General features: G+C 38.3%; 1 protein-coding gene and 1 long non-coding RNA gene across 2 annotated transcripts in view; both read left to right on the top strand.

The window, feature by feature from the left end:
• The window catches only part of LOC125163693 (uncharacterized), a 33844-nt gene extending 14455 nt beyond the window's left edge, over positions 1–19389 (top strand). The window contains exons 3-4 of the long non-coding RNA XR_007151540.1: positions 15753–15790; positions 19138–19389. This is a non-coding gene — a long non-coding RNA (uncharacterized LOC125163693). The remainder of the gene's footprint in view (positions 1–15752; positions 15791–19137) is intronic.
• On the top strand, positions 3941–4362 carry LOC125163691 (small nuclear ribonucleoprotein G-like). Its single transcript, XM_047855804.1, has one exon. The coding sequence runs from the start codon at positions 3998–4000 to the stop codon at positions 4220–4222; it is 225 nt and encodes a 74-aa protein (XP_047711760.1). The 5' UTR covers positions 3941–3997; the 3' UTR covers positions 4223–4362.
• Positions 19390–24968: the final 5579 nt, after the last annotated feature.

Genomic DNA, 24968 nt, shown 5'->3' with positions numbered 1-24968 from the left:
CCAGCAATAGCACTGCTAGGAATTTATCCAAGGGATACAGGAGTACTGATGCATAGGGGCACTTGTACCCCAATGTTCATAGCAGCACTCTCAACAATAGCAAAATTATGGAAAGAGCCTAAATGTCCATCAACTGATGAATGGATAAAGAAATTGTGGTTTATATACACAATGGAATACTACGTGGCAATGAGAAAAAATGAAATATGGCCTTTCGTAGCAACGTGGATGGAACTGGAGAGTGTGATGCTAAGTGAAATAAGCCATACAGAGAAAGACAGATACCATATGGTTTCACTCTTATGTGGATCCTGAGAAACTTAACAGGAACCCATGGGGGAGGGGAAGGAAAAAAAAAAAAAAAAAGAGGTTAGAGTGGGAGAGAGCCAAAGCATAAGAGACTGTTAAAAACTGAGAACAAACTGAGGGTTGATGGGGGGTGGGAGGGAGGGGAGGGTGGGTGATAGGTATTGAGGAGGGCACCTTTTGGGATGAGCCCTGGGTGTTGTATAGAAACCAATTTGTCAATAAATTTCATATATTAAAAAAAATAATAAAATAAAATCAACCTTTTAAAAATTAAAAAAAAAAGCAAACTAAAGATTATTGAGTTCTGACAGTTATTTAGCTATGTTTGTTTTTATTCCCCAATCTCCACCTAACTGGTGTTAAATATTTCAGTCACAAAAGTATTTCAGCCTCTTTAAATTGTAAAAGATAGCATCTTCTGCTAATGGGATATTCTTTCTCCTAATGTATTATGTAGAATTATAAATCTTGAAGGGACCCCAAGCATTACAGGAGGATTGTAAGTGCCTCTTTCTATTCCTGGCTATTATCTCTTTGTCTAACTAAATCCACAGACTTTTAGCTTCAGCCATATTCCAAAATGCCACACTAGCAAAGATTATAAAAATTATAAAGAGGAAGAAACAGAATCAGGGAAGGGTCAAGAAGTGCAGGAATTCCACTGGGCCCCTTCCATGGCCACCTATTTGACTTTCCCTTGCTAGTGAAAATCAACATTATACTATGCACTTTAAATTTTAAAATGCACTCTTCTTATATGTAACAAAGATAAATAAAGGTAGACATGCAGATGGTACAAAAATCCTGAAGTGCATTCCAAATGAAATTGTGCTTTTTAAGAACCTAAATGTCAAACTAATGGGAGATTAAAATAGGTGAAAAGATGTTCCTTTCCTGAACTAGGCTTTAGTCTAGGATCAGCTATGACTAGAAATCCTGTGGCTCTGGGAAGGAGGCTGTGTGCCTTGAGAAGGAAAGATCATAGGCAAGTAAACTGGGATATCAGGGATGGTCTGGAATGTTCATGGTCTCAATCCCATAGGATTATGGGTCAGCAACGTCCCGGGCATTTAATTAAATGACATAATATATATTAAAATGCCCTGTAAATAGTAATGAACCAGAGTATTAAAAAAACCAGCCAATTCTGCATGATTTGTAATATTAGTCTTATACATGTATTTGCAAGTCTCTACCACAAATGTTGTACTTCTGCTTTAATTGTATGAAACAGAATTTAGAAGGAATCCAACTCAATTCATTGTCTGTGTCAGGGATTATTTCATTTTAGGTGAAATAGGGTCCTGTTTTTGAGCCCACAACTAAGAATACATGGTACTAAATACTACCCTCCCCTGGGACACCTGGCTGGTCAGTGGAGCATGGGACTCTTGATCATAAGGTCATGAATTCAAGCCCCACATTGGGTGTACAGATCACTTAAAAAAAAAAAAAGATTACCCTCCCACATCCCATTCTGTGTTTGAGGAAGCATCAGCTTTTGGAGTCTATCCCTCCCCCATTGGGTCTAGTGAGAGGTACTAGTTGAGAAAATTCTCACTACCACCACCATTTCCCCCTCTCTCATATAAGAGAAGACAGAAACAATGAAAGTTGTATTTTGGAGGGAATACAGTATTCTAAAGAGAGGGTATTATCTCTCCTTACATTGTGAGGGAGGGTAGAGAATTTCCTCCTTCCTCAAGACCAGGAAGGGAGTTACCAAAAGAATCATTCATAAAGTAAGGGTGTTTGAACCCTCTGAACCATTACATGCTTCAATAAGTTGAGAATCAGTGATTGCCTCTGGTCTAAAACTTGCTAAGCCAGTCACCTGATACTGCTAGGGAATAGAAGAAGAGACATGAGGGGCACCTGAGTGGTTCAGTTGGTTGAGCATCTGACTCTTGGTATCGGCTCAGGTCGTGATCTCACGGTTGTGAGATGGGCCCCACATCGGGATAGAGCCTGCTTGGGATTCTCTCACTCCCTCTCTCTCTGCCCCGCACCTACTTGCACTCTCTCTCAAAATAAATAAGCAAATAAACATTAAAAAAAAAGGAAAAAGATACATGAGAGGGGTGCCTGGCTGGGTCAGTCAGTAGAACATGCATGTCTTGATCTCAAGGTCATGAGTTCAAGTCCCACATAGGGTATAGAGTTTACTTAAAAATAAATACATAAATAAAATTTTTAAAATTTAAAAAAAGACATGAGAAAGTGGGAAAAGCTGAGAGAAGGGAGTGTCAGCTGAGTAATGGGGCAGTGTGTATTTCTACTGTTCAGAATGGCAAGTTTCTCAAGAGTCAAGTTTTACCACATGGTATAGCAGGGCCCTAGACAACTGCCCCATCACCACACCTGTACAAATGCACATGCAATGCATACCCACACAGGCTATGTATTATCTCCAGCTCAAGCAATCTAAAGAAATTCAATTCCAAATTCTGAGGAGAGAAAAACCAATTAGCCCAGCATAATCTACTCCTGGTCCAATTGACTAGGGACTGAAGAGCAATATTATGTGTGAGCAAACTCTTGGAGCAGGAGGCATGGGCAAGCTCACTTAAAGAAAAGGAGGGGTGCCTGGGTGGCTCAGTTCATTAAGCGTCCAATTCTTGATTTTGACTCAGGTCATGATCTCACAGTTTGTGGGATTGAGCCTCAAGTCGGTCTCTGCACTGACAGTATGGAGGCTGCCTAGAATTCTTTCTCTCTCTCTGTCTCTTTCTGCCCCTCCCCCAGGCTCCCTTTCTCCCTCTCAAAAATAAACTTAGGGCACCTGGGTGGCTCAGTCGGTTGGGCATCTGACTCCAGCTCAGGTCATGAAGTTGCTTCCGTGAGTTCGAGCCCCACGTCAGGCTCTGTGCTGACAGCTCAGAGCCTGGAGCTTGCTTTGGATTCTGTGTCCCCTCTGTCTCTCTACCCCTCCCCTGCTTGCTCGCTCTCTCAAAACTAAATAAAGATTAAAAAAAAAAAAAACCTTTTTTAAAAAAAATAAACTTAAAAACAAAAAAGAAGTGGATAGGTGGAAGTTAAGTGAGAGACATTACAGCATAGTTATCTGCAACCAATATTTTGATGATAACACCAAAGTAGGGAAACTGACCCATTGTAAGAGAAGACATGTTCCATTTCCTGACCAAATCTTCCATTTTGAGGTAAAAATCTCAGGAAAAATGTCATTGTCCTATGATATTGAATGATGTTTAATATAAAATTTAATTGCCATTATGACATGACTATAGTTGGCAAAAGTGGTTACATATTTTATCTCCCATTAAATTATTTACGGAATATCCTTAAAAACAAACAAACAAAAAAACTCAAGAACAAAATGAGAAAGTACTCATTTGGAGTAACTGTAATTTTAGTTAATCATTATGTACCTAACTTCTAGGCAAAATGTTTTTTTGGCCCAGAAGATGGTTCCGAATATACGAGTAGTCCTCACTATCAACAATATCAAATCCCTATCAAGCACTTATAGAAGGTCAAATCCTTATGCTGAGACTTGAATTGCATCATGGTTCAGTTCAAATAAACTGAGTGCCTCCTGAAAGCAAATCACTGTGTGCAGTGCTGGTGCTGGGATAACTGGGAATCCATATTAAAAACCTAGGTAGGGAGCGTGAAGGACTCCATGAATTCTGTTTGGAGGCATCTTTGAGCTCGCCGAGTAAGCATCATGAGCAAAGCTCACCCTCCCGAATTGAAAAAATTTATGGACAAGAAATTATCATTGAAATTAAATGGCGGCAGACATGTCCAAGGAATATTGCGGGGGTTCGATCCCTTTATGCATCTTGTGATAGATGAATGTGTGGAGATGGCAACTAGTGGGCAACAGAACAATATTGGAATGGTGGTAATTCGAGGAAATAGTATCATCATGTTAGAAGCCTTGGAATGAGTATAAACAATGGGTGTTTTCACCAGAAGAAACCAACTGCTTCCACGTGTCCCCTTCACAGCACCAGTTTTACTACAATATAAAAATCAGGTCATGCATTTTCATATTGAACTTTTTTGTTAAATAAACTTTTTTAATAGTCAAAAAATGCTTTCTCAGACATTCCAAACATGGAAAATTGAATGTTAGCTTTCACTCTAGTTTTTTCTAACACACTGTTCCTGGTTGAGACTGATTTATTCCAAAGCTTTTATGCATTAATATTGAAGAATCTGATTAAATGTGAAGCATGGCTAGGATGGCCTTTTTTCATCTTTTAATGGAAGGATAAAGAACCTGCAAACCTGAGCAGATTTCTTCTGAAACATTAACTGTAATTTTCAAAACTCTTGTAGTAGTTTTGATGTACTCTTGACTTTTCCAAGTACATCTATATTCCAAGTATACTGCAATTGAAGTAAAACACAGGAAGTAACGATATAGTTGTTTATTTTGAACATAAACAGGGAAGATTTTTTGAATACAAGAATAGAAATAGAACTCTAGAGAAAAACAAAAAAAATAAAAATTAAAAAAATATAAAAAAAATTAAAACCTAGGTAGGGGCGCTTGGGTGGCTCAGTCGGTTGAGCATCCGATTTTGGCTCATGATCTCCCGGTTTGTGGATTTGAGCCTCACGTCGGGCTCTGTGCTGACAGCTCAGAGCTTGGAACCTGCTTCGGATTCTGTGTCTCCTTCTCTCTCTGCCCTTCCCCCACTTGCTTTCCATCTCTCTCTTTCAAAAATAAATAAATGTTAAAAAAAATCTAACTATACAATTTGAATTTTTACATATGTGAACGCTCACATAACTGCCACCCAGAGCAAGATATAAAATATTTCCAAAAGACTCTCTCATTCCTCTTTCCACTCAGTACTTGGAGGAAGGCCTTTAAAAAGAAAATTACAGCCAAATAAATCCCTGGGGAATGTAAAATAAAATAAAAAAAATAGGGAAAGGAGAGCACAGTTAGCTAGTCTGAGGCTAAGAAGTGGCCTGAGGCTTAACAGCAGAAGAGCTTGTTTCTATAATAACTTAAAAATGTTTTAATAGAAAAATTGCTATCCATGAAGTTTATTGTAAGTGGTTTAAAATGTTAAGGGTCAGGGTTGCCTGGGTGGCTCTGTCAGTTAAGTATCCAACTTCAGCTCAGGTCATGATCTCGAGGCTTGTGAGTTGGAGCCCCACACCAGGTTCCCTGCTGTTAGCACAGAGCCTGCTTCAGATCTTGTCTCCCTCTCTCTCTGCCCCTCCCCCACTTGCTTGCTCTCTCTCAAAAATAAATAAACATTGTATGGAAACCAATTTGACAATAAATTTCATATATTAAAAAAATAAATAAACATTATTAAAAAATATTAAGGTCGGCTAAGTAATTTCATAATTTCTAATTCATTTTTCAAGTCCAAATAAATCTGAAACATTAAAGCTAATTAAGATTTTTTTAAAGATTTCATGCATCTTGGGGTGCCTGGGTGGCTCAGTCGGTTGGGCGACCGACTTCGGCTCAGGTCATGATCTCACGGTTCATGAGTTCGAGCCCCACGTCGGGCTCTGTGCTGACAGCTCAGAGCCTGGAGCCTGCGTCGGATTCTGTGTCTCCTCCTCTCTCTGCCCCTCCCATGCTCATGTTCTGTCTCGCTCTGTCTCTCAGTAATAAATAAACGTTAAAAAAATTTTTAATAAAAAAATAGATTTCATGCATCTTTAAAAAGACAAAATGATGGTACATGGTAGAAAGATGACATATCTCTAATTTCCACCTATTCTATTCAGACTAAATCTTATTGCTCAGATTCCCCCCTCCCCCATTGCACATTAAAAAAATCTGTAGACCACTGAAAAGGCTTAGAAGCAATAACCAACTCAGTGGCAATGAGCACCCCAAACACCTAGATTATGGTCTCTGAAAATCATTTCCCACTAAGAGGAACCAGGGTTCCTTGCAAGTTTGGAACAGGAAAAGTGCAAGATAAGCATGGACATCTTATTACACCAAAGTTATCAAAAATCATACTAAAAGAACTTAGGAGTGGGGCACCAAGGTGGCTCAATCAGTTGAGTGTAAAACTCTTGACTTTGGCTCAAGTCATGATCCTAGTGGTGTAGGATTGGTCCCACAGTCAAGCTCTGTGCTGAGCGTGGAGCCTGTCTAAGATTCTCTCTATCTCTCCCTCTGCTCCTCTCCCTGGCTCACTTGCTCTCAAAAGAAAGAAAGAAAGAAAGAAAGAAAGAAAGAAAGAAGAAAGAAACAAAGAGAAAATGTAGGAAGGAAGAAAAAGGTAGGAAGGAAGGGAAGGAAGGAAGGAAGGAAGAAAGGAAGGAAGGAAGGAAGAAAAACTTAGGATACAACTTGACCACTGACCCACAGATTTGTCATTTTTTGATCAATTTGAGATCAAAAAGCTAAATAATTTGGATTACAACATATCAAATGTATTAAAGTTCATATGCTCCTAATAATAATAATAAAAAGTTTTTAACTTGTTTGGTTGCCTTTGAAAAATGCCAGGGAACTAGCCCATCATGAAAATATTAAATACTTAGAAAGAATCAAGCATTTATCCTATCTTTACCAAATTAACTATACCTTGGAATAAATCACTGGTAAAAGAAAGATTTTCTCTATAGAGAAAACTTCAGCTAAAAAATTTCAGCTAAAAAAATAAAAAAGAAATGATAGTGTTAGAATATTACCCTTTTGCAACCTCCAGTGAAATAATGGATATAGGCAGTGATTATCAATGGTTGTTAACACCCTTACATAAAAAGCTGATAGAATGCTTAAGCTGACCAGAGCACCTGGGTGGCTCAGTCAGTTAATTTTCTGACCCTTGATTTCGGCTCAGGTCATGATCTCACAGGTCGTGAGTTCGAGCTCTGCATCAGGCTCTGTGCTGACAGTGCAGAGCCTGCTTGGGTTTCTCTGTGTTCCTCCCTCTGAGCTTCCCCTGTTCATGCACATGCTCTTTCTCTCTCTGAAAAATAAATAAACATTAAAAAAAAAAGAATACTTAAACTGACCATCTAATTAATTAATCTGAACCACTGATTAATCTTAATATCACAAAAAGAGAAATAGCCAGACATTTGTGCCTCTTGTTGAGATGTAATAGGAACACACATCACTACCTCAGGTATTTTGGGGGGAAAAAAAACATAACCTGAATCAGATCAAATATAATAACACCACAAGGATATAAACAGCAAAATCTAAAATATACAAAACTCTATAGGACAAAGTATCATGTTTCTTAAAAAAAAGATGAAAAAGACCTATAGATAAAAAGAGACTTAAGAGACAACAAGCTAATTTAATATGTAAACCTTATTTGGATGTTGACTTGAATAAACCAACTGCTAAAAAATTTGGGGAAAGTTGGAAAAATATGAACACTAACTGGGTATTTAATAATATCAAAGAAATATTGATATTTTTTAAGACATGACAATAGCTTTGTGGTTTTTGTTAAACTTTAAGATATTTTTATATTTTAAAGATGCACAGTGTTGATTTATAGATGAAATGATAAGAGGTTTAGGATTTGACTGAAAAACTTCTGGTAGTAGGTGTAGTGAATGTGGCCATGTGCTATATTGTTGAAGCCAATATACTCTTGTATATTAATTTGAAATTTTTAGTACAAAAAAAAGTTTTTCAAAATTCTTTGAGCACAAAAAGCCTTTGTAAAAAAATTCCATGGAGCCAATCACAGTTTATACACTTTATTTGAATCCTTATTTGAAAAAACTGTCAAAAATTATAAGACAACGGGAAATTCTGAACACTAACTGGATTTTTTATGATATTAAGAAATTTATATTAATATTTTCTGTATGGTAAGGCTACTGTGGCTATGTTAAAAATAGAGTTCTTTGAGGTGCCTGGCTGGCTCAGTCAGTGGAGCATGTGACTCTTGATCTCGGGGTTGTAAGTTTGAGGCCCATGTTGGGTGTAGAGATCACTTAAAAATAAAATCTTAAAAAAATAGAGCTCTTTTAGAGACACATAATAAAATATTATAGACGAAGTATGATGTCTGGAATTTGCAAAATAATCAGGAGGAGGAAAATGGATGGTAGTATAGGTGAGAAAAAGAGCATTATCAGTACAGATTAGCCATATATTGATAGTTTTTGAAACTAAGTCATTGTTATTGTTTATTATATTTTCCCCTTTACTTTTGTAAAAATTGATCCATAACTTGTATTTCCTCAAAAATGTATTTATTTTTGGGTGTTTTTCATAGCAATGCGTGATATTTTTAAATTTATTTAACTTTGCTTTTCGCTCTTCTGTGAAGAGTTCATTATTGATCATCCTAACAAGCAAGAGTTCAATATACTGCATTATGTCTAAAGATCAGTGTCTAAATCAGAAGTTTGAGAAGTTCCCAACAGTCTTTCAGGAGGTACATGTTGCAACAGTGGATTTCTGATTCTTTTTTTATATAAAGTTTATTTATTTATTTTGAGAGAGAGAGAGAGACAGAGAGACAGAGAGAAAATATGCAAGTGGGGGAGGGGCAGAGAGATAGAGGGAGAGAGAGAGAATCCCAAGCAGGTTCTGCACTATCAACACAGAGCCCATGAACCGTGAGATCATGACCTGAGCCAAAGTCAGACACTTAACTGACTGAGCCACCCAGGCGCCCTGTATTTCTGATTCTCTATCTATTATTCTTTCCATGTACCTATTAAACTTACATTATCAATAGCTAGTGGTTGCCAGAGCCACTTCACACTTTCTCCTTCCCAATGAGAATCAATTGTGCCTATCTCTTCTCAGCTGCAAGTTCAGTGATGTCACACTAGTAGCTTGAAGTTGGCATAGTAGGAATATTTACACCATGGACATTGGCAAATGCTACAAATCAAGGGCTACTCCCACCTCCTCCAGCCAGTTGTTTACCATCACAACACTGCCCAAATGCCTTTTTTGCTGTATGAAATACATGTTTATTAGGCATTCATGGTGCTAGTCACACAAAGGTGCCCACCTGAAGGAGGTTTGATATACTAACCAAATTTTACGGAAGTATACAATACATTAATGTATAAAGTGCACAATTTATACTTTTTAGTACATTCATAGATTTGTGCAATCAGTACTACTATCTACTTTCAGAACATTTTAATCACTCCAACAAGAAACCACATAAGCATTAAGAATCACTTTCCATGCACCTCCTTCTTCCTGCCCCAGGAAACCACTACTATACTTTCTGTTTCTGTGGATTTGCCTATTCTGGCCTAGCAGTGGAATTGCTGGGGCAATTTTAGGCTAACCTTAGGCTCAGCATTTTGAATAACTATCAAACTGTCTTCCAACATGACTATACCATTTTACAATCCTACCAGCAATGTATGAGAGTTCCATGCATTCCACATACATTCTACATTCCTGTACCATAATTCTACCAACTTGTTATTGTCTTTTGTTTTTTAGCCACCTATTGGATATGAAGCCGTATCTCAATGTGATTTTGACTTGCATTTCCCTAATGACTAATTATGTGGGACATCTTTGCATGTACTTATGGGCCATTTGCATGTCTTCCTTGCAGAAATGTCTATTCATATCTTTCACCCATTTTTTTAAAGTTCATTTTATTTATTTATTTTGAGAGAGAGAGAGAGCAGGAGAGGGGCAGAGAGAGAGAAAGTCCCAAACAGGCTCCATGCTGTTATTGCAGAACCTGATATGGGGCTCGAACTCATGAACCTCTAGATCATGATCTGAGCTGAAATCAAGAGTCAGAAGCTTAACCGACTGAGCCACTCAGTGGGCAGGCACTCCTCTTTTACACATTTTTTAAAATCAAATTGTCTTTTTATTGTTAATTTGTAAGCATTTTTTGTATATTTCATATACAACTCCCTTATCACATATATGATTTGTAAATATTTTCTTCTATTCAGAGGGTTATCCATTCACTTTCTTGATAGTGTCCTTGGAAGCAACACTTCTTTGTCCTTTGAAGTGAAATGCTTCAAAGTTTTAATTTGATAAAGTCCAGTTTATGTATTTTTACTTTTGTCACTTGTGTTTTGGTCATACCTAAGAAACTATGTCATGAAGATTTACCCCTATGTTTTCTTCTGTGTGTTTTATTGCTTCAGCTTTTAGGATATGATCCATTTTGAATTAATTTTTATATATTATGAGTTAGGGGTCCAATTTCATTCATTTGCATGCAGAGACACAGTTGTCCCAGTACCTTTTTTTTGAAAAGACTATTTTCTCCCATCTTTTTGATAGATTCAACCTCTGATTGGGAAATGTGTCTATGCAAAACTCATGCATCACTTAATTTCTAAACTCAGTATCATCATACTTATTTAATGTCCACCAGAGCTACCTGTCATCTCATGACCTGAATATGAATAGTCATAGGTTAATCTGCTTTGGCATCTGAGAGATGTCCAGGAAGTAAGCTATATTTATTTTTTTAAAAATCACGTATCCTAGGGGCACCTGGGTAACTCAGTCAGTTAAGCGTCCGACTCTTGGTTTTGGCTCAGATCATCATCTCACAGTCTCGTGAGTTTGAGCCTCATGTCAGGCTCTGTGCTGACAGTGCGGAGCTTGCTTGGGATTTGCTCTCTCTCCCTCTCTCTCTCTGCCCCTCCCCCACTCACACTATCTCTGTCTCTCTCAAAATAAATAAGATTTTTCAAAAATCATTTTTCTGAATACAGTAATATTTCATATTATTCTTTACAGATAAAAAATGCAACACTTTTCAATATTATTTAGTCCTATATTTTCTTGTATAAACATACCATTTTTTAAACTGCAAAGATATTGGTAGAACCTTTTACTTATATCCAGTGATGATTCATTAGAGCTAAGGCATGGATTCTCCACCTAGCTTCAAAGTTTACTTTTTAAACAAAATTTACATAAGCTAACAGAAAACATTTGTGGTGGATTTTTACTGTGTTAACTTAGTTAAGCAAGAACTTATTTCCAGAAATTTTCTTCCTTACATATTTACACGTTAGCCTGGACCACAAGAGACATTTTGGGTGAGATTTGGAAGACAAAGGTGAAAAAGCAGCCATCTTAAAAAAAAATATTGAGACATAATTCACTCTCCATATAACCATATAACTCACCCATTATCATCTTCTTTTTACACTCAAAGGATTAGTACAGGTACTACCTACTGTTGTAGTTCACACCCATGGTCTCTGATTTGTTGGCTCACGGTGGAGGTGTGATGCAGCAGCTGGGTCCAAAGCAACTTTGTCTCCTGCTGGATCTCCTCCTTTATTATTTTTTTTATTAAAAAAAAATTCTTAATGTTTATTTGCTATTGAGAGACAGAGAGAGAGGCAGAGCATAAGCATGGGAGGGGCAGAGAGACAGGAGAAGACATAGAATCTGAAGCAGGCTCCAGGCTCTGAGCTGTCAGCACAGGGCCCGACGCGGGGCTTGAACTCACAAACTGTGAGATCATGACCTGAAGTCAGACGCTTAACTGACTGAGCCACCCATGGTGCCCCAAGTATCTCTTCCTTTAGCTTCTCTAACTCTGACTCCTGGGTCAGCTGCGCATTTAGCTTCATAACTTACTAGCTTCTGTTGCTAGTTAATGCATCACTGAAGTTAGAGGCTTAGAGGTGGTAAGGGACCTAAGCAGATTCCAGCTTGTCCTCAGGGGTTCCAGTTTATCTTTGCCCCTCCCCACTTCATTTTTTCCATCTGGATTTCCTGCCATGCTGGCTTCAGGCCCAGCACCAGACACAGAAGTAAAAGCCATATAGAAACTACTTAACCAGTTTTCACAGTTGTGTAAAGTCAAATTCTATAACAAATCCTGTATCATTTCCAGTAGTACTGTTTCTCTGATCAAATCTTGCTACACCATTACACACTGACAATCTTTGAGAATCCTTCCTGTCAGTAAGACATCTAAGTGTGTAATAAATGAAGAGTCAATTAGCCTATGCAACCTTCACCGCTAATTAAAAAATGTTTGTCTGGAGGGTATTTTATCCAATCATTTTTTTGTATGAGCTCATGTTTCTTATAATACTCAGCTCAAGATAATCACTTGGATCTTCCCTCATGTTCTGTTTTAGTATATCAGATGAACACCAAGACTGGATAAAATGGCCTGGAGGTAAAAAATAAACTTTTAGGTCTACTGAATACGGGAGTACAATGTACAATACTAGTTAGGCTTGCTAATCAGCCTCTGAGAGTGATAGAATTAATTTAAGGGATATGGAATGCTACTATAAAAGGTATAAAAATTAAAATACGGTTAAAATTTAGAATGTGTGATTTGTAAAATGTATGTTGTAGAACTATTTTTTTACATTAATGTATAATTGGCATAGATAAAAATTTTAATAGAAATTTCTATCCCTACCAGGTAAAATTTAAAAAGGAATATGAGTAAACATTAAAAAAATATTTTTTTTAAAAAGTGGGGGGCTCAATCAATTAAATGCCTGACTTCGGCTCAGGTCACGATCTCGCGGTTCATGAGTCCAAGCCCCGCATCAGGCTCTCTACTGACAGCTCAGAGCCTGGAGCCTGCTTCAGATTCTGTGTCTCCCTCTCTCTCTGCCTCTCCCCAACTCATGCTCTGTCTCTGTCTCTCTCAAAAATGAATAAACATTAAAAAATATTTTAAAAACTAAATTAAAAAAAAAGGAATAATATATTAATTGTCTCTTTGACCAGCACTAATTGGAGATGGAAAGTGAGAATCTTTAGAGCTACTTAAGCCAGGCCTTGCCTACTGCTATTGCAGAATTGGGTCCCTCATTTCAACCGATTGATTATTCAAGGATATCAGGCAGTCAAGCTGGTTCACTGGTAGCAGTTCCAGAATATAAGATCATGGAAAGCAGTGGCCCACCAGTGTCCAGTAAACGGCAAAATGCTTGTGAAAGAAGAGAGGAACAAGTGGGTCCAGGGGGCTAATTTATATGTGGTATTCCTGTCAGTGGTAGAATTGGATACAAAAAGAAGTCCTGCTCTTTGAGTGTATACTGACTCTTGGGCTATTACCAGCAGATTCACAATTTGGTCTAGTAAGTGGGACAGAAATGGTTGGATGATAAAAGGAGTACCACTCTTTGAAAATCTTTATGTAAGTTCCAAAGACAAACAAAAGTGAAACATGTTGCTGCTCACCAAAGAAACTTTATGCAAGTCAACGTGGGCCAATGAAATGAGTTGACATTAGGGAACGCAAGCCATGTAGCAATGGACCACATGATAAAATGTACCAGTGGCCTTCACTGAAACTCAGATTGTTAATAACAGTTCTGTTTACAATTAGCCTTTGGAAGTATTCCCAGGGGAGAAGGTCCAGTGCATAGCTGGCAAGTAAATAATATTGACCCTTTATCTATTGCTCCAGGGAACTTAGCTGGATATTGACAGAACTTGATACATATTCTGGATTTGGTTTTGCATGCCTAGTGACTGAGGCTGCTGTTTTTAAAACTACCAAAAAGTTGGGGTGCCTGGGTGGCTCAGTCGGTTAAACATCTGACTTTGGCTCCTCAGGTCATGATCTCATGGTTCATGGGTTCCAGCGCATCTGTGCTGACAGCTCAGAGTCTGGAGCCTGCTTTGGATTCTATGTCTCCTTTTCTCTCTGCCCCTCCCCTGCTCATTCTCTGTCACTCTTTCAGAAATAAATGAATGGGGTGGGAGGGAGAAAAGGGTGGGAGATGGACACTGAGGAGGGCACCTGTTGGGATGAGCACTGGGTGTTGTATGGAAACCAATTTGACAATAAATTTCATATTATAAATAAATAAATGAATAAATAAATTAAATAAATAAAATATTAAACATAAAATAAAATAATGAATAAATAAATTGATTAATTAATTAAAATAAAATAAACATTAAAAAAAACTACCAAAAAGCTAGAACAAGAATATTGTATCAGTTTGGCCCTCTTAGTTACATTTCTTCAGATCAAAGTACTCACTTCTTTGCCCACATGGTACAACAATGGGCAAAGAAACATCACATTCAATGGACTGGGCTTATCATATTCCTTTTTCCCCTTAAGGAGTAGATTAATAGGCAATTATAACTGGACTAAACACAACAACTACTTTAAAAGATGCAGGGAGGACAATGGATTGAAGGATTTGTTTACAAACCTCTAACTTGTGTTTTGCATCTTAACATGAGGGAGACTGAAGTTGGGTCTCTATTAGACAAATTGTTATGCTTTTACAGTGGAAATAGGGAAAAGAGAGTGGGGGATAATAGAGAAACAAAGACAAACTTTCCATAGTTTATGACGATTTTCTTTTTTAATGCTGTCATAGTCTGTTTGGGCTGTTATAACAAAATACATACACTGAGTGGCTTATGTACAACAGAAATTATTTTTCATAGTTCTAGAGGCTCGAAGTCAGAGATCACAGTGTCAGCATGCTTGAATTCTAATGAGGGCCCTCTTCCAGTTTGCGAACTACTGATTTCTCATTGCATCCTCGCAAGGCACAGAGCAGATAGCAATAATCTCCCTCATGATTTTTATACAGGCACTAATCCCATTTATGAGGAAGGAGCCCTCATCTAATCCTAATCACTTCCCAAAGGCCCCACCTCCCAGTACCATCACATTGAAGGGAGGGCTTTTTGTTTTCATTTTCGTTTTTAAGTAGGTTCCATGCCCAGTGTGGAACCCAATGCGGGACTCAAACCCACAACTCTGATATCAAGACCTGACCTGAGATCAAGAGTCAGAGGCTTAACCGACTGAGCCACCCAGGTGCCCCAGGGGAGGGTTTTGAAATAAATTTGGGGGGTGGGGATGGACACAAACAATCAGTCCATAACAAACGAACTGGGCTGCTCATCCCTGGACTGGATATAAAATTAAGGGCTCCCAAGGCCGATAATCTAAAACAAGATAATGTCTACCAATTTAAACCTAATGCAAGAATTTCAATGAGATTGATGGGATAGACTATCCCTTCCCCCACTTTGGAAGATAAGACTAACTCTGCAAATGTTTTGTTGCCTAGGAGACAGGATAGCCCCATTTTCTCTACTTAGTCTGATCCCCTACACTTGGAACGGCCTGAAAGGCAAATCCAAACATGTCTCATCTTGTTATCAGATACATGGACTAACCTACTGGCTGGGACAGAGAGAATTTTAGGAAGAAAAGTTTGGATTAAAATTAATGATTAATGAAAGAAAAGTAAAATTATTGCTGAGGGGAAAGGAGCCAATAAATGCCTTTTACAAAACAGGGCGAAATGTAACAATTCTAGTGAGGCTTAGAGAGAATGATATTCTGTCTTAGCTAAAGGACCCTGCCAAAACCTTCTCTCTTTTGAAGAGCCAGGAAATGAGCTGAAGAGAAAAACACAGACAACCTTCCAAGAGTGGTCTACTTTCTCAAAATGAATGAATAAAGTTGAGAGTTCTAACTATGACTATATTAAAAAATACTAATGTGGCTATATCTTTGGTTTTTGTTTCACAGGACATTATTCCTACAGAGGAAAATTGGACTAAGAAGAGGTAGACATGATTAATGATAGATTGATCATGGTTATTAATGTTTCAGCAGATGTATACTTTAAAGTTCAGATAGTTCTTGGGAATTCAAGCTGGTTCAGCCACTCTGGAAAACATTATGGAGGTTCCTCAAAAAACTGAAAATAGAACTACCCTACAACCCAGCAATTGCACTACTAGGCATTTATCCACGGGATACAGGTGTGCTGTTTCAAAGGGACACATGCACCCCCATGTTTATAGCAGCACTATCGACAATAGCCAAAGTATGGAAAGAGCCCAAATGTCCCTCGATGGATGAATGGATAAAGAAGATGTGGTATATATATACAATGGAGTATTACTTGGCAATCAAAAAGAATGAAATCTTGCCATTTGCAACTACGTGGATGGAACTGGAGGCTATTAGGCTAAGTGAAATTAGTCAGAGAAAGACAAAAATCATATGACTTCACTCATATGAGGACTTTAAGAGACAAAACAGATGAACATAAGGGAAGGGAAACAAAAATAATATAAAAACAGGGAGAGGGACAAAACAGAAGAGACTCATAAATATGGAGAACAAACTGAGGGTTACTGGAGGGTTTGTGAGAGGGGGGATGGGCTAAATAGGTAAGGGGCACTAAGGAATCTACTCCTGAAATCATTGTTGCACTATATGGTAACTAATTTGGATGTAAATTTTAAAAAATAAAATAAAAAAATAAAGTTCATATAGTTTTAGATTAGGGAAGCAGAAGAATTATAAAGTCAGCATAAAAATTTATGCTGGTATTATTTAGTGGTTTAGTTTCTACTTGAATTCCTATCACCTCCTTACTAATTATTGCAAATGTCTAGAATCTATGTATGACTTTCAATTCTAAGGCAAGTTAATTTCTATAAAAATAAGGATAATTGCTTTGTTGTAAAAAGGTCTTGACCACAGATTAGGGTGGTGGACTGTACTCCAACAGTTGATTCCAACAGGGCAGAAATGAGCCTGAACTGTTTTGCTAAAGTTCCTGCGTGGCACTGACCCCCTGGTCAAGGCATGAAACACATTGATTAATAGTGTTGTTTTGTAACCATGGGTCTGAGGAGTTTTGGTATATTTGTGATTTGTACCACTTTGTCAACAAGGGATTACTAACATCAGTGAGACCAATGCTTTACAGCTGGTCTCAGCTCTGCTATTGTGACTGGTTGTTTAGCAGGAATACATCTACATGACCAGTAAAATGCAATAAACTCCACCTAAGATTCCATTTGGACCTTTTGCTTCCATGATATTCTGTGTACACATCTGTGTTGCCTGATCTGAGAAAGAAACCTCACCTGGTCTCAACCCTTATGGAGGGCAAACAAAGCAGCCTACCCTGGGACCCCTGACATTGAAGGAAACTTTGCTGTGATGCAATCCTTATTTTAATGCCACCGACACATTCTTTTTTTTAAAATAGGCTGTAAATTTGTAAGGATCATCATTTTGAAACTTGTGAGTCTTCTTAAGCAATAAAACACTGTTTAACTATTACTGTTAGTGCATGTATAGTGCATGTATAGATATTACACATTAACTAAAAGTATTCTTAAAAACTATACTTTTTTTTTTAGAGAGAGACAGTGAGAGAGTGTGCACAAGCAGGAGAAAGAGAGAATCTTATTTTTTTTTTAACGTGTATTTATTTTTGAGACAGAAAGAGACAGCGCATGAATGGGGGAGGGTCAGAGAGAAGGAGACATAGAATTGGAAACAGGCTCCAGGCTCTGAGCTGTCAGCACAGAGCCCAAGGCGGGGCTCGAACTCACAGACTGCGAGATCATGACCTGAGCCGAAGTTGGCCGCTTAACCGACTGAGCCACCCAGGTGCCCCAAAAGAGAGAATCTTAAACAGGCTTCATGCTCAGCCTGGAGCCAACTCAGGGCTCAGCCTCACAATGGTGAGATCATGACCTGAGCAAAACCAAGAGTCAGCCACTCAACTACTGACTGAGCCTTCCAGGAGTTCCCCAAAAGATATTCTAAGAAAATCAGGGCATGCATTTAGGGTATCATCAGGAATAAGAAATGAGAGATGCCTAGCTGGCATTGGTTAAGTGTCTGATTCTTGATTTTGGCTCAGGTCATGGTCTCACCATTAGTAGAGTGGGTTCAAGCCCTGAAGCTAGTTCCGTGCTTCTGTACATGCTCTCTCTCTCCCTCCCTTTCTCTCTCTCTCAAAATAAATAGATGAACTTAAAAAATAAAATAAAATAAAAGATAAGAAAGGAAATAAAGGATGACAAAAAAGATGTAATATTACCTAATTTAGGGGAAACATAATAAGCAGAATATTTTGACTGCAGAACCCTACTACTTAAGAGGGGGTCAAAACTGTTCCAGTTCCAATTAGAACCATCTTCAAAACAGCTGTTTATTTGAAATTAAAATGTTTGACTAAACTTCCAACTACTATTATATCATACTGTGGTTGGCCAAGAGTATGACCAGAGTCCAGAAAATGATTTTATGGTATTTAAACATCTAATCCTGGAGTTTCCCCTAACTCCAAGCTAAAGACACCATGGTTAATGTCTAAAATGAGACAATGGGGAAATTTAAGAGGTATTAATGAATAAATTGGTATGTTCGGTGAAATATTTTGTAGCATCCCACATGAATTGAAATGGGATGAATTTGGAAACCCTCCCATGAAAAATTTTCAGTTCTTAAATATAAGTTGTCTAGGACTAGGGCAAAAGTTTTGAGTGAACATAAGATCAGGTTAGATCCAGCAGATAAGAATGAAAAGGAGATAGCTTTTGACAATATTTTGAAAGCACAGTGGGAAAGCAAAGAAATCTTACCCTCAAATTATTGAAACCAATGTATTTGTATCTGAACCAGGGACAAAATCTAGGACAAAGTTTTCCCAAACAGAATGATCTATATGGGTGGAGGCCTGCTTTTCCTACTGGAAGACTGACCCTACTTTCAAACATAATTTAGGACCTGATATCATTTTCAACAATTAAATCATAGGACTACTGAGTAATATAAGACAGACACTGTGGTTGTTTAATGACTGAATAAACATGACACAGAAAAAGAACACACAGTCCTTGGCTTTGATAAATAGTTCTCCACCCAAATACTGGAAATCACATAAGTGGCAACTGCCATTAAATTATGAATGACTCTGTACACCAATTACTTATAAGCAGAGTAGATAGATCATCAGGGACAGTCTAAAATAAACCCTGATGGTCATTAGCCAGCAATAGTTGAGTATTTTTGATGTGCCAGCTCTTGTGCTGTGTGTTAGGTATAATATGTAACTCACAATAATGCAATAGGTAAAATTATTATTATTACCTTTTCACAGATGAGGAAACTGAGAACCATAAAGTCACTCCAGCCTTCTGACTTCAGACCGTAGTTTAATGAACTGTGCAGAGGGACTAGTAGCAGCAATGGAGGAAGATGATCTGAAAAGCAAAAAGCAGCTCACTAGACTTTAATCACCAAAAATGATTACTTCAAATGAAGGATTCATACTATCCCTTCTTCTATACATTATGCATAATGTCTATGAATCATAACATCAGTTAAATTTCCACTTTTATAAAGTATTTTCTTTTATTCTTCACTCATTCATTCTTTTCTTCTTTCTTCTTCTTCTTCTTCTTCTTCTTCTTCTTCAACATCATCATCATCCAGTGTTAACTGTAAATTGTGCATTGCACTAATATACTAAATCTTAATAAAATAATCAACCAATCAAAAAGTCCTTACCTTCTATTTCCTAGTATGCTGAGGATTTTAACAAATGCCCACTTCCCTTCAGTAAAGCAAAACAATCCCTGCCTACACAAATTTTGACAAGATGCTGCACAATACAAAATAATGCAAAATAAAAATGTGTAAAACAGAGACTGAGAGCTAAGAGGGGATTCTTTGATTTTCTTTCTTGTATCCAAAAGGTACACATTTAAACTCATATTCTGAGAGGAAAAAAGTAACAAGAGAACCACTAAACTGACATCATGTAAGGCAGACTTTTTCAAATGCAACAGACAGGCATCTAATACTTTTAACTGAGATTTTACATTTTAACTGTTTTTGTTATATTAATAGTAAATATGCTTCAAGCAACATTTCTGAAGTCACCAGTGTACTCAGGAAATGCTTTTAGTGGTTTTCCTAGGAAAAAATAGTTTTTAGTTTTTTTTTTAAAAATGTCTTATTATTTATTTTTGAGAGAGAGAGAGAGAGAAACTGAACGTGAATGGGGGAGGGACACAGAGAGGGAGTCACAGAATCTGAAGCAGACTCCAGGCTCTATGCTGTCAGCACAGAGCCTGTCGCGGGGCTGGAACCCATGAACCACGAGATCATGACCTGAGCCAAAGTCCGACGCTTAACCAACTGAGCCACCCAGGCACCCCCTAAGAATAGTTTTTAGTTTAAAAATATTTTTGTTGGGGTGCCTGGGTGGCTCAGTTGTTTAAGTATCTGACTCTTGATGTCAGTTCACATAGTGATCTCACAGGTTGTGAGATGGATCCCTGCCTCGGGCTCTGTGTTGACAGCCTGGAGCCTCCTTGGGATTCTCTCTCTCCCTTTCTCTCTGCCCCTTCGTGCTCATACTTGCGCTCTCTCTCTCTCAAAAAAAAAAAATTAATTTTTTTTGTTAAATGCGACACCAACACTTGAATATAATTAAGATCCATAGTTCTTCAAGTGTTCTTGCTTTTGGTTACACTTTTCCGTATACACTCATACAATGTGCTTTATTAGCGAAATATCCTACCATAATCAATCAGCAGGTAATTACTGAGCATTTGACATTTATAAGACTCTGATGGACACTGTGAAAGAGAAAGGGAATAGATGACAGGGCATTTGCCTGTGAAGAACTACGCTGAGTGAGAGACGTAAGAAAAACAAATGAAGAAGGAACTTTTAAAACATTCATCCCATGGCTATGGAGAGTCTGTTACTACCCTAGTTCCACAAATACCTGCCCCTCTGGCCACCCCTCACTTTCTTTTGCTGGTTCCCATCACTCAGCATTGATCTTTTAACATAACTCTTCCTCAATGTTCTCTTGTTCTTCTCACTATACACGGTCACCCTAAATGATCGCAATTCTTCCGTCTTCAAATTAACGTCAATGCAAATAACTCCCAAATCTGTATCTCTTTGTGCTGTGGAATCACATTTCCAAGTGCCTGTTGGATTCACTCCAATGGACTTTGTGGTTATCTCCTCTACATGCATCATACCCCAGGTCCAGAGGTAGGCTTCATTGGGCTAAGAATCTTATCCAACCCCTTTGCTAGTTATTGATTTAAAAGAGCACAAAGCATTCTTTTTGGTCTCAGGGAATGATTTAGTGCTGGGCATGAAATTTAATCTAGGCATTGACAGGTGAAGAAACAGAGCCACATGTAGAGATGGACTCTTTTTTCCCCAAATAGTGTAAGGCAGGAAATGTTTTTTTCTCCTATATAGGTTCTTTGGCTAGTCTAATAATGAAATTGACATTAGACAGATGAGCAGGAGAAAAATTTAATTTCATACTTACAGGAGTTCACAAAAATATCAGACTCAAAGAAGTGACCAAAGCAGGCAGGTTTTATACCTTTTATTTTATTTTTATTTTGTAATGTTTGTATTTATTTTTGAGAGAGAGAGAGAGACAGAGTGTGAGTGGGTGAGGGGCAGAGAGAGAGGGAGACACACATCCCAAAGTAGGATCCAGGCTCCGAGCTGTCAGCACAGAGCCTGACTTGGGGCTAGAACTCATGAGCTGTGAGATCATGACCTGAGCCAAAGTCAGACTCTTAACTGAGCCACCCAGGAGCCCCTATCTTATATATTTTTCAATGTTTATTTTATTTTTGAGAGAGAGAGAGAGAGCATAAGCCAGGGAGGGGCAGACAGGGCAGGGGACAGTGGATCCAAAGCAAGCTCCACGCTGACAGCAGCAAGCCTGATGTGGGGCTCAAACCCACGAGCTGCAAGATCATGACTGGGGCCAAAATCAGATGCTCAACTGATGGAACCACCCAAGCACCCCAGTTTTTATACCTTTTAGACAGAGACAATAAATTTGTGAAGAATTGAAAAGACAAAGAAGTGTGGGCTCAGAGTAGCAAATTCATGAAGAAATAACTAGGTTTGTTTCTATAAACTTCTTGGCCCAGAATGTCTTATCTCTGGCAATAAGAATCACTTTCTACCCTCCAAATGCAAGGAGAGTATGCTTCACATGGGGAATTGTTTTCCGTCTTTAGAGGGACAGAGGATCAGAGTCTCTTTCTTACACTGGTTGTTTCTTAAGTAACTTTAATTCAAAATAATCAAGATGCCAAAGTGGTGTATTTGGGGGCAGTGTGCCCCAAACCCTATCAAGTCTTGTGCAAGTATGAGGCCAGAAAATTTGCAGCAATCTTAAAAACCAGCCTAAGTAAGAGACTGATACAAGGAAGAGAACAGAGGCGAGAGAAGGGAAATGGAACTGGAGATACTTTAGGTCAACCCTGAAGCCCATCCCACCTCTGGATTTCTGATTTGGGAAGCAAATGTTGTCCTTATTATTCCAGCCTATTTGAGTAAAGTTTTATGCTGCTTGCAGCCAAAATAATTCTAATTGACATATTCATCTAAATAGGTCCCTTACTGGCACCACATTCCAAGATATCTAGAACTGAATTCATCAAATTTTCTCCCAGACCTACTCCTCATTTTGTATTTCCACTGTTGCTTAATGGACTCATCATGGACATGATCACTTAAGCTAGAAATCAGTTATTTGGGATTTCTCTCTCTTTCACAACCATATTGTTCTGTAGTTTCTGCCTCCACAGTCTATCTCACCTCAGCTCCTTCTTTTCATCCCTTATTGTCATCTCCCATGGCCATCACCTGTGACCTACAATATTGTAATACTTCCTAACTGGAGTTTCCCAAGTTTTATCTTTCCTCTTCTTTCAATTCATTCAACACGTTTCTTTCTGCCGGTAACTTTTAAAGTAGAGATAGAGTGGGGAAAACATTTAAAAAAAAAAATTGATGCCATAACTTTGCAGAAATTCCAATGGATTCCCATTACCTATAACAGCATTTTCTAAAATGTGTTCCACAGAACAATAGTCCTGGGGAAATATCAAAGAAAGCGTTTTGTGATCAAATACATTTAGGAATTTCATCTATGGGAGCCAAATTCTGAGATAGCTCTCAGTGATCCTTTCTGTCTCTGGGTACTTATTTCCTTCTGTGGTGCCCTCCCACACTGTATCAGGGTTGGTTTATGTGAACATTAGAATATGGTAGAAGTGATGGTATGTCACTCCAAGGTTAGGTCATAAAGTCTAATCTCTCTGTTGGTCTTTCTTGGATCATTCATCATGGGGAAGCTAGTTGCCATTTCATGCAAAGAGGTCCATGTCGCAAAAAACCAAGGCCTTAAACCAACAGCTAGAATCTACTTGATGGGATTATACTCTTTTTCTACTGTAGTGTTTAAAACAACAATGGTGGAAGAGCCCTTTCCTCCTTACCAATGCAGATTAAGACAACAGACTCTGGTGAAATAGAGAAATAATTATTTACAAAGGAAACTATAATATACAAGAGGCAAGAGTTAACATATCATCTAACTTGAGCTTTCCTTTGCATTCCAGAAGGGAAAGCACCCAAAGACTTCATTTGGATAGAGACTTCATGGGGCCCTTTCCTTCATTCCTAAAAGAACAGTCCAGCCTCTTACCCCTGCCTCTTCAACCCCATACTTTCCTTGGGAGAAAACCTGTTTCTGCTTCTTCCATAGGAAAAGATTTCTTCCCCTGGAACTTTCTCCCTCCATCTGCCTCAGTCTGCCTATTATTTCAAAAAGGGACTGTAAGAGTAGAAAGAAGTCAGCACAAGTCACTATAAAAAGGCTGATAATATTGCATATCACTACTTACCTGCTTCTGTTAGGCAAGAATTTTTCACCAATGGGGCACCCAGTCTTATTGACTCTGGTCTCAAGTAATTTTCTGAACTTCAACTAGGTGAGCAGCAACACTGCCAGTCCCTTATTTATAAGGGTCATTTATAAGGTAAGTATGTCTCCGAAGGACTTGCATTAATGGTTTTTCCTGAAGATATCAAAGTCTAAATTCATACCAAAGAAAGAATGTGTCCTCTATTATCAAGACTCCCCATTGTGTTGGTTGCCTGGGTGGCTCAGTGGTTAAGCATATGACTTTGTCTCAGGTCATGATCTCCCAATTCTTGAGTTCGAGTCCCATGTCAGGTGAGTTTGAGGCCTGAATTAGGTGAGCACAAGCCCTGCTTTGGATGAGCCCCACTTCTCTCTCTCTCTCTCTCTCTCTCTCACTCCCCCTTCTGGGATTCTCTTTCTCTCTTCCCTCGCTCAGTTGAGCCCTCTCTCTCTCAAAAATTAAGATATAAAACATGATTCTCTGAGAGTTCATAGTTTGATATAAGATTGATTATTGAGAAATTGTTTGGCCAGGTGTTCTAACCCTGCAGGCTAAACCTCAATTTGCTAAGTGAGCCTCTTTGATTTCCTAGTCCTCAAAGCACAATTAATAAAATTTCCTCAGAGTCTTGAGCCATGATTTCCTGGGCTCTTAAGCATACAATATCTGATTTGGAAAAATATGTGATCTTTAATTCCTGTTTCCCTCCCTAAATCAATTTCAAAGATAGACTAATAGAAGTCAACCTCAAGATCCTCTTTAAAACTAGTTCAAATCCTAAGCAGCCAGCTCTATGCCATCTCCTCCTGGTTTTCCTTTAATTGCCAAGAATTAAAAGGTTCAGAACGCTTTTTTTTTTCCAGAGAAAGAGAGAGAAAAAGAAAACAAAATTAACAACAACAATTGAATCTCAGCTATTGTGGAACCTAAAGTCCCAAGATTTTAAGAAAAAGAAGGCTCTAGGGGCACCTGGCTGGCTCAGGAGAGCTCGGTAGAGCACGTGATTCAGGTTGTGAGTTTGAGCCCCATGTTGGATGCAGAGCTTACTTTAAAAAAAAGAGCATCTAACCAAATAGTCCAGGCCAGTCTAGTTCTCCATCATTCAGATTCCCTTCAATTCCTTAGTAAGTCTCAACCAAGTGTTCAGACATAACCATCTAGTGAGGCATAAGCAGGACATTTGTCTACCCCCCTTCCTACCAACGTACTGTCGAACAGT

The sequence above is a fragment of the Prionailurus viverrinus genome, chromosome B1 (assembly GCF_022837055.1).
Source record: "Prionailurus viverrinus isolate Anna chromosome B1, UM_Priviv_1.0, whole genome shotgun sequence".
Lineage (NCBI taxonomy): Eukaryota > Metazoa > Chordata > Mammalia > Carnivora > Felidae > Prionailurus > Prionailurus viverrinus.
This window is presented reverse-complemented; position numbering and strand designations above follow the sequence as displayed.

Excerpts from the sequence above, each read along its gene's own strand:
- LOC125163691 (XM_047855804.1), top strand. The coding sequence starts at position 3,998 with ATGAGCAAAGCTCACCCTCCCGAATTGAAAAAATTTATGGACAAGAAA.